We start from the raw sequence: 16,179 nt of genomic DNA on the forward strand, positions 1-16,179 counted from the left end.
GGGTTAGTTGGTTCACAAGTTTCTAGGAGAAATATCATGCCCAGTAAAGTAATGATGCTCAGACTACTTTGTTTTTCTTTAATCATTTGTATTACAAGTTGGTATATATTTACATTGTGTTCCTTAAGAAACATCAGTATTTGGAAATTTTGCCTGTTGCTTTCAGCTTTTGGCAATAAATTACAATCTCTTGATGTTTTCTGTGTTGGCCTACTTTCACGTGGCTTATATCATACTCGCCACACACCTTGTCATTCTACACCTTTCTTTACCACTTCTTCCCTCCTGCTTCTGAAGCTGCTTCCTTCACTTAAAAAAGTTAGTGGAAATTGTGTGTATATTGTTACAAGTCAAATGTACATTGCTGTTTGTTTCTTCGATACCTAACAGATATTTCCCTTTATCTCTCCCCATATCTTTCCCCTCTGTGAAATATGTTAAGTGGACCTTTGTTGTATCTTCAGCTGGTAATGGAATACTGCCTGGGGTCAGCATCAGATATAATTGAAGTTCACAAGCGACCGCTTAAAGAAGAAGAAATATCAGCTATCTGCGAGGGTGTGCTACGTGGCCTTCATTACTTGCATTCTCTGGGGCGCATCCACCGTGATGTCAAAGCTGGAAATATCCTCCTTACAGAAAATGGAACAGTTAAGCTGGGTACAATGCACAATTGTTTTTTTATATTACTGTACTTCATATGGATTTTAAAATAAATATGTGAGCACACTAATTGCATTCTGCACTAACTAAACTAAAATGACATATCAATGGTTGGCAATGAAAACCTTGTAATTTCAGTTACCAGTAACTCTGTTACCAAAGATAGATTTGAAAGTGCCTGGATTTCTGTAATTTGCCAATAACTAGGCTTTTACTATATAGTTACACACATAGCAACTTAATCTGTAACTCTTAATATTATTTTTTAAGAAACCATTTTTGCTTCTCCTGTGAAATTTAACAAAATGGAATTACAAGGTTTTCATTGCCTACCATCGAGATATTTAGTACTTTCATATAACTGGATAGAGCCAAAGAAAGATGAAAGCAACTTCTGTTTATGTCAGAAGACTAAGACAGATGCAACAGTAATATTACACTTGTTAGTTCATGAAATCTTATAATTATTTTTGTTCTTTGGGCTCTCTCCATCAGTGGTCCTGAATGCCTCCTCATTTAATTCCTCAGTAGCCTCATTTCTGCGAACTCTTCCCTCTTTGTGATCCAAATGAATTAATCTCTGATGCACACACAAGAGAAAGTGGAGGGGGGGGGGGGTGGTGGTTTGTATTCTTAATTTTATCAATTCCTTCAGTAAGAAGCAAATGTTGCAAACATAAATATTTAGTTACATTAATGCAACACTTAAAAAGAAATGCTTAAAGTAATGTGAGACACCAAATAAAATTTTACAAATCCATGGCTTTTTGTATGCTGCTATATTGATACAAAGCCTAATGAAAGGCAGAAAGAGTATTACAAACAGTGCAGATGAGGATTTCGAGAATAGAAGGGTACACAGGAGTAAACAGAAAAAGAAATATAGAAATAAAGACAGAAATACCAAGTAGAAGAGATTGGGTGCAGGACTACAGAACAAAATGGATGCTGACATTTCATTCCCCTCCCTGCTCTTCTCCCAAAAAGAGTGAGGGGGGAAATGACTATTTCTAAGCCTCCTTATGAGCTATAATTTCTTATCTTGTCATCTAATAAACTGCATTATTTAAAATGATATGGCGTGTGACAAGTTGAGACAAACTATGATCAGAACACCACATCAGCTGCAGTGCATTATGTACAAGTGTGAGTCAAGTGAAAACCTTAAATTTGTAATGACAAATCGAAATTTCGCGCCATTATCCTGTAAGTTAGTAAGTGTGCTACAAACAGCGTGCAGAATGGCCTGTAGGTGGCAGCATAGTGCAGATGCACACATTCCGTCACAGTATCAGTATAAAGATGGCCGCCGCACTTGCGACTTGCACCAGGGAAGAACAGCATTCTGTTATTCGGTTTTTGTGTAATGAAGGTGTGAAACCTATTGAAATTCATCAACAAATAAAGGTTCAGTACAGTGATGCAAGTTTGTCACAGCAGCAAGTCTACGAATGGAGTAGGAAGTTCGCAAATGGTAAGAGTTCAGTGGAAGATGCCCCTCGTCCAGGTCAGGCACAAGAAGTTGTGACACCACAGAACATTGCAGCAGTTGAAGCAATAGTGAAGGAAAACCACTGTGTGACACTGAAAGACATTGCAGCTTGTTTACAGATTAGTTATGGGTCAGCACACCACATTGTGCATGATGAGCTCCAGTTTCACAAAGTGTCTGTAAGATGGGTGGCACAGCAGCTGACTCCTGGAATAAGAGAACGATGTGTTGATGCTTGTGAAGAACTTCTTCGGCACTTTGAACGAGAAGGTGATGGCTCCCTTGCAAGAATCGTTACTGGGGATGAAACCTGGACTCACTTCCACTTACCGGAAACGAAGAGAGCGAGCAAGGAATGGTGTGATTCCTCATCACCAAAACCAAAGAAGTTATGAACAGAACCATCAGCAGGGAAGGTTATGCTGACTTTCTTTTGAGACGAAAAAGGCATCATTTTGGAGCATTACATGCATAGAAGGACCACTGTCACCAGTGCATCATACACAATCTCCTAAAAAAATCATCTGTGGCCTGCAATCAAATCAAAGTGACGTGGATTTCTGTCAGCAGGTGTCCTTTTGCAACATGTCAGCGCAAGGCCCCACACTGCCTGTACAACAGTTGCAACAATCGCAGACCTACATTTTGAGTGTCCTCCTGATCCACCATACTCACCAGACCTTTCCCCAAGTAATTTCCATATGTTTGGACCACTCAGAGACGCAATGGGAGGAAAGAAGTTCCGTTCTGATGAAGAGGCACACCACACTGTGCACAAGTGGTTGTGCAGACTACCAAAAGAATTTTTTTCTAAAGGAATTTATGCACTTTGTAAATGCTGGAGTACTTGCATTGAGCGTGGGGGACATTATGTTGGAAAGTGATACAGCAGCATTGTACCACTTCTGCACAGTAAATAATATTTTAAAATATATTTAAGGTTTTGATTTGACTCACCCTCATACTTAAAAAGGTTTCAAGCACAAGGAATATTCTTGGGAACCTCCAAATCTTTTGACAGGGTATACTATGATGTGATGTGCAGTCTTATTAAAAACTGTGCTGGATGCTGTCACTTGGGCAACTCATGCAATTACTAGAAATATACACAACAGTGTACAAAAATTATTTATGGTAAAAGGTGAAGTACTAGAGGAAATGGTCCAGAACAATAAATATAAGTTTTGGTGTCTTATTAGGGTGCTGTTTTAAACCCATTCCTGTTCATATATTCTGAAAATGATTTGTCTATTGGCAGATGGCCAAGCCTTAGTGAAGCGGCTTAACTTGCTTTATTGAAAAGGCAGGAGTTCACTTTGGGAGAGGTAACTGTAGACTTAACATAGAAAAAATAAATACAATTCTCTTTAAACCAAGCGATCAAGAAGGACAAAAATTGTGTTAACAATCTGTTAAAGACCTGTTTGGGATGTAGGATTTTGGGTTTATGTATACACAACAGGCTTTCATGGAAGCAGCTAGTTACTCATGTCTGCAATTTATATATTAAGGAAATTATCTCCATGATTATTTCAGAAACTTTAAAGACTGGAGATTTTTGATTAATATATCTTTTCCTGCCATATGTTTTAGTACTGCAGAGTGGGACATGACACACTAATATGAAAATGTTTTTCTTACTGCAGAAGAGAGCCTTGAGGCATAAAACAGATTTTTGTATGGTAATAGAACATTAAAATTGACAACAATAAGTTTTATGTTACAGGAACTGTTTTTTTTATAATTTGCTAGCAGCTGCTCCTGATGTTGATGGGAGACACTGTTAAAAGGCAACTTGAGCAGTGTTTTTACTTAAACTTCTATATATATCTTGGCACTGCCCTAGCAAGATATTTAGTTGTTAATTTCAATTAAAACAACTGTTGCACTATGGAATGTGTCCTACTACTTAACTATTCAATAGTGTAAAAAAAAATCCATGCGCACAAATAATGCTAAGGTTGTACATTGCCCACATAGGTAAAATTACATGTTAAGAGAGTGTGTATGTTGGGGGGGTGGGGGTGATAAATATAGAAAGGCTATCCAAATCCGTATTTAGCTGCAATGCAAGAATATATTTGGTATAATCAATTTTTTCCCCAAACAACTTCATAGCAAAGGAAATGTGAATCAAAAAAGTAGATTTCTTATGTGGGAACAAAAACATTTGCAAAGAAATCTTCAGAAGTGTGGCTTGGTTTTATTTGTATAAAAGTATTCTTGTTTTAATTGCACAATGTGCTATACCATAGCAATATACCATAGTATCCAGCTCAGTAGTTGCTGCTCCCTTCTCTACTCTTTTCGTGTGCACTTACACTATCAACTTGCATCACTCGTCTCTCTTTACATAGTCACCTTTTCCGCCCTCACCATATCTTCTATTCCATGGCTATAAGCCAACACCAAAACTCCATTTAAATCAACTATGCTACAATACGCTGTGTCTTTTTCTCTTCATAGTTTGTTGCTGCACATTAATCTTTCAAGATATTATTGAGTGTGACATATCCACTTTCAGTGCATCCCAAACACGCAACTTTGTGATACTAATGATTTGTCAGGATGATGATATACTTGTATTTAGGTCTTACTGCTATTATTTTGTGTTTTTGATGTTATGTGCCTGACTGATTAATGAAAGTTTTATGTCTGAATCATTAGCATTCGGCAGGAGTCTGGAGGAAAACATTTACCTGATTAATTTATGATGGTCATGAACAGGCACATTTATTAATACTTGTCAGTAATAAGTCTTTCGTACACAAATGAAGATGTCCTCTCCTAACAAAGTATTATGCTATATTGTGTTACCCTTTGTTTTATCATATTATATGTTATTGTATGTTGTTATCTTCTCACACAGATTTTGACTCTCTCTCATGCTTCCAGCGGATTTTGGTTCAGCAAGCATCAAATGCCCTGCAAACAGCTTTGTGGGCACTCCGTATTGGATGGCACCAGAGGTCATCCTTGCAATGGATGAAGGCCAATATGATGGAAAGGTTGATGTGTGGTCGTTAGGGATTACTTGTATAGAACTGGGTACGTACATAAAAAGCACATTATTAACATTAACAGAATTCTCTATCAGTGCTTGATAGATCATGAGAGTAAGATAAAAAAAGAATATACTTACTTGATGGTCTACAGCTATTAGTTATTTTATTTATGAACTAATTTTTAGCATCTTAGGAAATTGTCAAGTGACAAAGAATTATGCTACATCTATCACCGTTCACTGCGTGGCTGTATTTATATTGGCCATGAGGATCTAGATTGCCTGGCACTCTCGCTGTGCGTAATAAAGCTCTCAAGTTTACTGCCCGCCAGGAAAGTTCTCATGCTCAGGTTATTCTTAGTACCAAGAGCTGGCTGAGACCTGAAGTGGAAAGCTCTGAGATATTTAGCGAGTCATGGAATGTAATTTGGAAAGACAAATTAGAGGCCACAGGAGGGACTGTGTTCATTGCAGTACATAAAAATATTATGTCTATTGAGGTCGAAGTTGAGTGTGACAGTGAAGATATTTGGCCACATACAACAGATGTAGATGAAACCAAGTGAATTGTTGGATTTTTACTAGCCACCCAACAGTTCTAGAGTCATTCAAAGAAAGTCTACGGTCAGTAGCGTATAAATACGCAGTTCATGCGATACTAGTTGGAGGCGATTTTAACCAGCTGAGTATAGCATGGGATGTCTATGGATTCATTGTGGGGGTACAGAAAGACAGTCGTGCAAAATGCTTTTGAACATGTTTTCTGAAAACTGTCTTGAGCTGCTAGCTTGGAGCCCACATACAGTGGAAATATCTTAGAACTTGTAGCGACAAATAGACTGAACCTTATCGAAAATGTCGGTTGAAATGGGGATTAGTGATCATGTCATTATAACGACTATTGTTACAGAAGTTAATAAGCCAGTCACGAAGGCTAGGAGAGTGTTTCTGCTAGATAGTGCAGACAAGCAGTTATTGACATTTCACTTTGTAAGATGGATGTAGAAGAATTACGGGCAAACTTTAAGCAGATTGTAAATCGTGGTCTGGAGAGTTATTTGCCTAGTAAGTGGATAAAGCATGTTAAGACCCACCATGATTTAATAATTAAATTCGGAAGATGCTGAGGAAGCAGAGGCTGCTGCATTTGTGGTTCAAAAGAGAACACACAAATAACAAGCAATGGCTAGTAGGGATTTGTGCATTTCAAAAAAATCTGTGTATGAGGCATATAACAGCTACTAATGTCGCTCCTTAGCAAATGACCTGGAAGAGAACCTGAGAAAATTCTGGTCCTATGTAAAATTGCTAAGCGGGTCTAAGGCTTCGATTGATTCCCTAGTGGACCAGTCTGGTGTGGCAGTTGAAGATAGCAACACAAAGGCCAAAGTTCTAAGTTTCACATTCAAGAAATTGTTCATACAGGAGAATCATACGAACATACTGTTGTTTGATCATTGGACAGACTCCACTATGGACAACATAGTAATGAGCATCCCTGGTGTAGAGAAACAACTGAAAGACTTGAAAGCAAATAAATTACCAGTACTTGGAGTACTCTTATGGCATTAGCCGCTTTTCTAGCCTGCATTTATCATGGCTCTCTAACCCAGCATGAAGCCCCAAGCTACTGGGAGACTCCAATATATGAGAAGGGTGGAAGAACAGACCCACAAAATTACAGACCACTATCCCCAACTTCCATTTGACGCTGAATCTTTGAACGTATTCTCACTTTCTTGAGACCGAGAAGCTTATGTTCACGAATCAAGATGGTTTTAGAAAGCATCGCTTGTGCAGAACTCAGCTTGCCCTATTCTCACGTGATGTGTACTGAGCTAGGTGGTGCAGTGGTTAACACTGGACTCACATTCAGGAGGATGACAGTTCAAACCCGGGTCTGGCCATTCAGACTTAGATTTTTTGTGATTTTCCTTAATTGTTTCAGGCAAATTCCAGGATGTTTCCTTTGAAAGGGCAAGACCAATTTCCATCCCCATCCTTGACACAGAGCTTGTGCTCAGTGTCTAATGATCTCGAAGTTGAGGTGGTGTTAAACCCAATCTTCCTTCCTTCCTTCACATGATGGGCTGCAAACTATGGATCAAGAGCAACAGATGCCATATTTCTAGATTTCTGGAAGGCATTTGACACAGTGCCCCATTGCAAGCTCTTAAAGAAGGTATGAGCATATGGAATAAGTGCACAAATATGCGAGTGGCTCGAAGACTTCTTAAGTAATAGAACCCAGTAGTCATTCATCAGAGACAAGGTATTGCCAGGAATGCCCTAGGGAAGTGTGATAGGATAGCTGTTGTTCTCTCTATATATAAATGGTTTGGCAAACAGCATGGGCACCAATCTGCAGGTGTTTGCTGACGGTTCTGTGGTGTAAGGTGTCGAAGTTGATTGATTTTAGGAAAATACATGATGACTTGGACAAAATTTCTTGTTGGTATGATGAATGGCAGCTAGCTGTAAATATGGAAAAATGTAAGTAGGAAGATCAAACGTGTAATGTTCAGATACAGTATTACTACTGTCCTGCTTGATATAGTCAAGTCATTTAAATAGCTGGGTGTAATGTCGCAAAGCAATATGAAATGGAATGAGTGTGTGGGAACTGTGGTAGGCAAGGCAAATGATTGATTTTGGTTTATTGGGAGAATTTTAGGAAAGAGTGCTGCACCCTTAAAGGGACTCCATATAGGATGCTAGTGCTACCTATTCTTGAGTACTGCTAGAGTTTTTGGGTTCTGTACCAGATCGGATTGAAGAAAGACGTTGAAGCAATTCAGTGGCATGTTGCTAGATTTGTTACTGGTAGGTTCAAACAACATAAGTGTGACAAAGAGGCTTCAGAAGCTCAATAGCAATGGCTGGAGGGAAGACTATGTTCTTTTCAAGAAACACTATTGAGAAGCTGAGTGCCAAACTATTCTTCTGTCGCCAACATATATTGCATGTAAGAACCACGAAGATAAGATACAAGCTTATACAGAAGCACATAGACAGTCGTTTTCCCTCAATCTGCTAGTGGAACAGGAAAGGAAATGGTTAGTAGTGGTACACGGTACCCTCCACGATACACCATATGGCAGTTTGCAGAATATCAATGTAGATGTAATTTGACAGGGACGAAAAAAGAAATTGTCATTTAAAAAATTGCAGAGCATCAGGAAAATGTTTCCTTTTTCCTTTAGATATTGTTATATCAGTTGGGGAGGGAAGGAGGGGGGAGATAATTGATAATAATAATAATAATAATAATAGTGTTTATTTGTCCATGTTATCTTTACAGTTTTGGACACTGTCATTTTTTGTACAATTATATCAATATCATGTCATTCCAAGAATGAATATATACATCAAGTAGCACATTGTATATCATTCCATGCAATAATGTTATAAACACATTAGCACATTATTATCACTCCATACATATAATGATTATATACATCAATTAGCCAATTATAACAATACCACCACTAATATACTGCAGCATGTAAAAGAATAAACTAACAGTACTGCAGCTCAGAATTCTTTTAATGAGTATAAACATCTTTCTACCAACAAATTTTTCAACTTGCTCTTGAAAAGATTGCCTTGGAGTTGCTTTATATTTTTTGACAACTTGGACTGTGGTTTGTAGCTTTCTTGTTAGTCCGTATCCTATGATAGTCACTTTTGGCTTGAGTATTGTAATTATGGGTGTCACTGTTCTTTACACTATTTTCCTCATTCTTTTTTACAAACATTATGGTCTTAAATACATACAATGAGTAAACAGTCAGTAATTTATAATTTTTGAAATAGTCCCTGCAGGACTGGCATATGCATATATTAGCAATTATCCTAACTGCTCTCTTTTGAAGCCTGAAAATGCAATCCATATAGACAGTTGGTGCCCCACCCCAGACCTCGATCCCATATCGCAGATGTGAGTGTATTAACCCATAATCCACTTGTTTAAGGACAAGGGGAGCTACTATATTTGCAAGACGTTTTAGTAAGTAAATATTACTAGAAACCTTTTTACAGGTGGAGCTGATATGCTCTTTCCAAGTCAAATGTTCATCAATCAATATGCCTAAAAACTTATGTTTGTCAGATGTTTCAACTGTAGAAAGTGATTATGAGTGTTATTAAAATGTAGCAAGAACTTTAGTTCTACAGTCTTGTCCTTATTCAGTGTAAGCTTATCCATTGTTAGATATTCTGTGATCATTTCAAAGTACTCTTTGTTGCTTTGGAATGCTTCCCACTCTGTACAGCCCCAGCTAATAAAAGATGTATCATCAGCATAGTTCTGTAGTTTGGAGTTTTGTGGCTGTGTTATATCATTAATATATACTATAAACAAGAGTGGTCCAAGTATACTTCCTTGGGGAACTCCACAATTGAGAGTTCTGTATGCTTACTTTACTGTTTGGATCTTACTTTCATTTTTATGATTTAGTTTTTTGCACTGTCTTCTATCATGGACATAAGAACTTAGTAATTTTAGAGCTACTCCTCTTATCCCGTAATTTTCTAACTTGGATAACAGTACTGCATGATTCACAGAATCGAATGCTTTAGACCGATCTAAGAAAGTTTCCTTCATCCAGCCTCTTCAGTAGTTCATGGAAAAAAAGTTGCTAATGCTGTTATTGTAGATCGTCCTTTTCGAAACCCATGTTGTGTTTTATTTAATAGTTTGTATTTACAGAAGGAGGAGCCCATTTGATCTAGAATTATTCTTTCAAGCAGCTTGCCAAGTGTTGAAGTCAATGAGATTGAGATTGGCCAATAGTTATTTATGTCTGTGATAGCCCCCCTTTTTATACACTGGTTGTATCTCGGTGATTTTTAAAAGCTGTGGAAAGGTCCCCTGGCCAATTGAACTGTTAATTAGATGTGTGATTGGTTTTATCAACTCATTTTGCTTCCTTTAAGTAGTGTAGAGTTTTGAGATTATATTCATGACCTCAAACTCAGTTACACTCCTTAGGAAAAACGAATTACTCATTTTAACTGTGTTTATTTTCAGGGCTGATTCATCTTTTTCTTCTCTGCATGCTTTACTAAAATGTTTAATGAAGGCCTCACATACGGACTTTGGTTCATTCTACAGTATTCCATTTTCTTTTAATGCAATGTTGCTGCAGCCTGGTTTTTCTCTATGTTCACATTCTTTGTTATATGCCAGGCTGTTTTGCTAGTGTTACTAGTTTTTCTTATCTGTTCAGCATAATGAAGTGCTTTTAGTCTCTTGAGGGATTCCTTGTATGTCTTTCTGGAGCTTCTGTATTTTGTCAGGAAGTACTGCAATTTTGTGTCTCGGAACAGCACATAAAGGCCCTTCATATTTTCCTTTAGTTTATGTATTTCTGGGGGAGTTTTAACTTTCTTTGTGGAATCTGATTTCTTTAGTTCTTTTTTTACTATTGGACATGCCTGATTAAAGCTATGGTTAAGTATTTCATAAAAAAAGGCTCCACTTTTCATTAATACCATGTGATCTATGTACCTTATCCCACTCTCTCTCAGCAAGCTCCTTCCTAAGTAAGTTATAATTAATCTTCCTTTTTATAAATGTGTAGGTCACTATGCAGAACTATTTTGTGGTCTGTATTAATTTCTATGGATAGAGCTGTATGGTCTGAGAGAGATGTTTCAACAGCTCTTACCACTATGTGTTTCCTATCTAAATTCGAAAGAACATGATCAATACAAGATTGTGAGTTAGGTGTTATTCTGGTTGGTTCATCATTTATTTTGTTATAGTTATAGCAATGCAATAAGTCCGAATATCTAAGATAATTTACACTACCAATATAGTTTAAAGAGTCTATGTTTACATCTCCTGTTATTATTACCTATTTTTTGTTTGTTGATAGTTTATTCAGAAGTTGTTCTAGCTGGCAAAAGAACACTTCTACATCACTATTTGGCGACCTATACAGGCCTACAATTATTAGGCTGTTTTTGCCTACCTTCATTTTTACAGCTGCTACTTCAAAGGCTGTTCCATTGCAAGATTGTCAACCCAGACAATTTTTTCACATTGTATGTAATTTCTAACAAAAATGCCAACCCCCCTCACCCTTGTGTATCTTTCTGTAGTACGCACTCACAATTTTATAATTGTTTAACTGAAAACTACGAGCCTCTTCAGACTTGCATTCAAGTTCATTCACAATATATATGTGTGGTTCACATTCTCCTAGAATTTCGTCAATTTGCTCTATTTTGTTGGTAATGTACTGAACATTCTGAAACATTATTTTACCATTTTCATCTTTCTTGATCAGTCAGTAAAGCTTTCGCCTTTGTGTATGCACACTGAAGGCCAATTTACACTAAAAAAGGAATGTCCGTTTCACTCAAAAGCAAACTATTTTTATATATGCGACTACTGAGTTCGATCTTTTCAGTGATCAATATGCTTACTTTTTCGCAAAGAAAACGCTTAACCTCATAGTTCAGAACACAGTCCATGTTTAGTATGCATGCCCTTATCTGGTGTGCTTATGTCTAGAACTAAACATTTTTCGTAACTTGAACACAATAATTTAATCCTGGCATTTGTTTTTCTAATCTCTTTGTTTACACGTGAGTTGTACATTGTCGTGTCAGTGCGGGATGGTAGCAACAATAGTGTTTTTTGATTTGTTTTGTTCCAGAACTTCAGACAAACCTCCAATACACAAATTGGCTTCATTACAAGCCACATCATTTGAACTTGCAATACAGGCAACAAAGTCATGTCATGCGACATTTTGCCATCTAAAGATGTGTTTATTACAATGTTATTTGTTTTCGCACCTGGCTTCACCACACTACTTACTTGGATATTTTGATTAACACTTTGTAAAATCTCAGCCAGCTTTCTTCCATGACTGTCAGCAAGCAAGAGTACATTGCACTTCATGGCGGAATTCAGAGTGGGGTTGCCGCTACCTTCACGTTGTTTATTAAGTTTGTTAACAGGCTTTTTTCCATCTGATTGTACCCTTTCGCTGCCTTCATGATTTTTGAAGCATATGGCACTACTTTTAGTCGCTGGCAGTCGTTTTCCGTTGCATTTGTCTTTCACCCACTGGTTAGTTTTCTTGGTCACACTCTCTTTACATCGTTCGTCATCCTTATTGCAGTCATCACTACTATTCGACAGAACAATATACCTGTTTATATCTGTAATTATAATTTCATTTGCTGCGTTTGATGCCTGTCTATCGCTTCCTTTCCGCTTCTCATAACTCAACAGGTTCCCCATTTGTGGCTTAATTGTTTTATCATTTAGAATATGGTGCAACTTCTTCAGCTCACAGTTTTCATTAGTTATATGCGAAATCTCACACCTTAGAACATTTACAATATTTTGTAAACTTGAAATGCGTTCGTGTAGTTTTTGGATTTCACTTTTACAGTTTTCACTGGATTCCTTTTTTATGACAGAACAGTAACTTCTATTCACTCGTTCACTATGCATCACTACACTTGTCGCCATCTTGTATTCAGCACTGTATATTAATTACGTAAATATCAGTTTATAAATAATGTAAATAGTTCCAGGCAATGTCCTCTTGTAGTGCAGGGAAAAAAGCTCTTAAGGTGGTATAACATTTACAACTGTATTCTGTTTATAGTTTACCTATTTTGACAAAATGGAAGACAATGAATATTGAGTATTCCTATTTAAGTAAATACTTTGGGAAGTAGTATAACAAATAAGGTAGCCAAAAAGGACAGTTAGAATTGGAAGGCAGTGGAGTAGAAAGTAAGAAAAGAAAAGGAGGGCGGTGAGGATAAAAGGATGCAGGAACTGGTTCATCACAGAGACTTACTGTCAGCTGTTTTATACCTGTTAGAAACATAGTTGTTGCTTCACTTCGTTCTTTTCATCTTTCGTGCTTATTCTGTTCTTCTTAAAAAGAAACTTAAAATATGTAATGTAGAAGTTGTATTATTTGGAAGCAGTTGTTTACTATGCAGTGAGTAATAATTATTTCACTTAGCTTATGCAAATTATGTATATGGCACATGTGTAATATTTATGCATATACACATTTTAATGGATGTTACCAAAGGCTTTAACTATATTCTTATAGGGATCAGTTTTAACTATTCATGTTGGTGGTAATCCTTTGTCTTTTCAGCTGAACGCAAGCCCCCATACTTCAACATGAATGCAATGAGTGCCCTCTACCATATTGCTCAAAATGATACTCCCCAACTAAGTTCATCAGAATGGTCTGACGTGTTTCGTCATTTTGTGGATTCTTGCTTGCAGAAGAACCCAAGTGAAAGACCTAGTTCAGGCAAACTGCTCGGGGTAAGTATGTACTGTTAATGATTGTAGAAGTATACTAAAAAAATTAGATGAAATGAAGCAAAATATAAAAGTGTATATATGTTCACAGTTAATTTCTGGAAGCCAGTGTAGTACATGGGGGTTTTGTTTGTTTTTGTTGGCATTATAAAATAACTATTTTCATTAAATCAGATATAAGAATAGCTTTTGTAGCCCAGGCTGTAGCCTGCTTACATATGTAATCTGTACAAAAGGAGTACAGATGTCCTAGATTTTGAAATGAAATTCTTCGTGCAGCAAAAGAAGGGAGTTGTTTGGAAGTATCAGGTATTTTTCATAAATAATAAAAGAAGTTATATGCTGTTCTCATGAGTTTGTTTTTACATTACAGTTGTGCTGTTAATATTAAGAGTATATAACACAGTAAAATTAGCGCATTACAAGTGCATATGTTGTCAAATGAATACCTTTTCATGCCTTTGGTGGATGCCAAGTAGTTGGTGGTTGCTATGACAGATAGTAAGAGAATGAGACTCAAAAATAATGTGTGAAAAAGTTCGTTTACTTATGTTGGTTTGCTATGACAAGTCCAAACCTGCAAACAGTACAGATCTGTCAGCCAGGCAAAGTATGTATATACAGAATAGTAGTAGAGGCTGAATGTCAAGGCACCATTATTAGACCGCGAGCTAGACTGGGCAGGTGCAATGTGTGGCTTCATTAAGTCTGCTGCAGCCATAGCACTAGCTGCGAAGTCTGATGTGGACCTGTCTCAGTGGCAGGTGGAGTTTGGTGGTGCAATCACATGTTTGATGCTAACTTTGGAACATAAATTGGCTTTGCTTGCAGGAATCAATGGCAAATAGTACCACATTCTTCTCCACCCCCCCCCCCCCCCCCCTAGTCCCCCCCGTCCCCCACCACAAACTCATACGCCATTGTGGTGTACTGGTACAGCTGGAAATTACAGCAGCAGGAAGGCCTGGGTACAGGTGCCACTGAGGAGGCCGAAACCGTAACTTTGGAGAATGACGAGCTCTTGCCTTAACCCTGACATTCGTCTTGCAAATGGTGAGGATCACCAGGGATGAGTCATTTCCCTCCATTGGTGGAGGTGCAGTGGCGACTTGAGGGTCTAGCCATCGCTGAGTAATCTGTCAGCAGTTGGTGGGAAAACAATCAAGTGTTTCATTGTCCTGGACATAAGTATGAAAGCTAGACTCATCTGACAGTATATGAAAACGATAGATTGCTATTTATCATATAATGAATATATTGAGTTGCAGACAACAGGCACAACAGAAAGACTGTTAAGGCTAGACTGACTTGCAGTGTGGCCTCAGTGTCCAGGGACAGCGGTCATATGTGTAAGAGTTGTGTTGCCTAATTCAGAAGACGACCTTGTGGCCAAAAGTTTGCTTTTTTAGCGATCTTTCTGTCATGCGTGTCTGTAACTCAACACCTCCACTGTAAGGTGAGCAGCAGTCTATCCTTTTGGTATTAACAGTCTATCCTTTTGGTATTAAGTCTATCCTTTTCGTAGTACTGTCATTATTCCATCCAGGATTTTTCAAAAATTGACTGAGGTGTTTAGTGCCTAATCCGAGCTGAAACGAAAATAAAACTAAGTTGCCAAGGAAATGCGCCATATACAGCAACAAAACACAGTGCTCACACAAGTGTCTGTCAACAGCAAAATGTGTCAACGGCTTTAGGAAGACTATGTAATGCTTCCTAACAGCAAATTTCCTCCGATGAGCGTGACTTCACAACTGCTTTCTGTAGATTCGTTCGAGCAGTTGCTAGTGAGCGCATGCGCATGCACAGTTGAGTCATGTATGACTAGTATGTTCTCCCACTTCTGGCTACAGAATTGTGGCAGTTAGCTGTGTAAGCAATAGCAGCAAGCAGCCAGATGCTTCCCGGAAAAAATTTTACTGGTGCGCTTAAGCTGTCAGATTCACACATGTGCAACAGGCCTGGATATAAGGTGCGGGGTGCAAACCAATGTATCTGCCCCAGCCAGCAATTTCTGGGTGGGGGGAGACATTGTTTCAAACAGCGCCTACCATCCAGCGCACGTCAGTCTATCGATTATTCATATGATTTTGAAATGCGTCCCTGTTGAATAACAGGTAAGAAAGGTTACCTATTATCTTCTCGGTGTATCCAAGAAAATGGAATTTTAGCAGAATTTTTTTTGCCAGAACGCTACCTGGCAGGGGCCAGTTGTACAGTCCCCGGCTAGCAGCTGCTAAAGTTGTATTCTTGGAGTAATGCGGAAAATGCATTGTACGAACATGTAATAACGCCTAACCGGATAATAAATGCCGATTAACTAAAATGGTGATTGTGGCAGGGCTAGTCAAGTTAACCGGAGAATAAGTTTTAACCCTGGCAGGAATACTTCCAGAATTAGTGATGACAAGATTGTTTGTTAGAATGAGGAAGGAGAAGAAACGGGGACATCGCACATCTTCTAGAAGAGTATGACGATTCCATATTTATATAAAAATTTCGTACTACTACCTTTCGATGTCATGTTTCAGAAGCTAGAACGTATGAATAAAATGTGAAACTATTTCCTAACATGAGACTTTTTGCTTGTAGTAAGCCTAATAGGCATTTGATATTGTTACTTCGTGATTATATTCTGTCGTGTTACAAAAATGACCATTTGTGCCAAAACAGTCGTTTATTTGGTGTGTGTTACAATTGCTG

At 37.9% G+C, this 16,179-nt stretch overlaps 1 protein-coding gene across 1 annotated transcript in view; it reads left to right on the forward strand.

Moving 5' to 3' along the window:
- Positions 1–464: 464 nt before the first annotated feature.
- The window catches only part of LOC124711225 (serine/threonine-protein kinase Tao), a gene marked incomplete at its 5' end in the record, with an annotated part of 153,862 nt that continues 138,147 nt past the window's right edge, over positions 465–16,179 (forward strand). The window contains 3 exon segments of the mRNA XM_047241184.1: positions 465–660; positions 5,051–5,203; positions 13,304–13,479. Of these exon segments, the coding sequence (XP_047097140.1) occupies positions 465–660; positions 5,051–5,203; positions 13,304–13,479 (525 nt within the window).

The sequence above is a fragment of the Schistocerca piceifrons genome, chromosome 8 (assembly GCF_021461385.2).
Source record: "Schistocerca piceifrons isolate TAMUIC-IGC-003096 chromosome 8, iqSchPice1.1, whole genome shotgun sequence".
NCBI lineage: Eukaryota > Metazoa > Arthropoda > Insecta > Orthoptera > Acrididae > Schistocerca > Schistocerca piceifrons.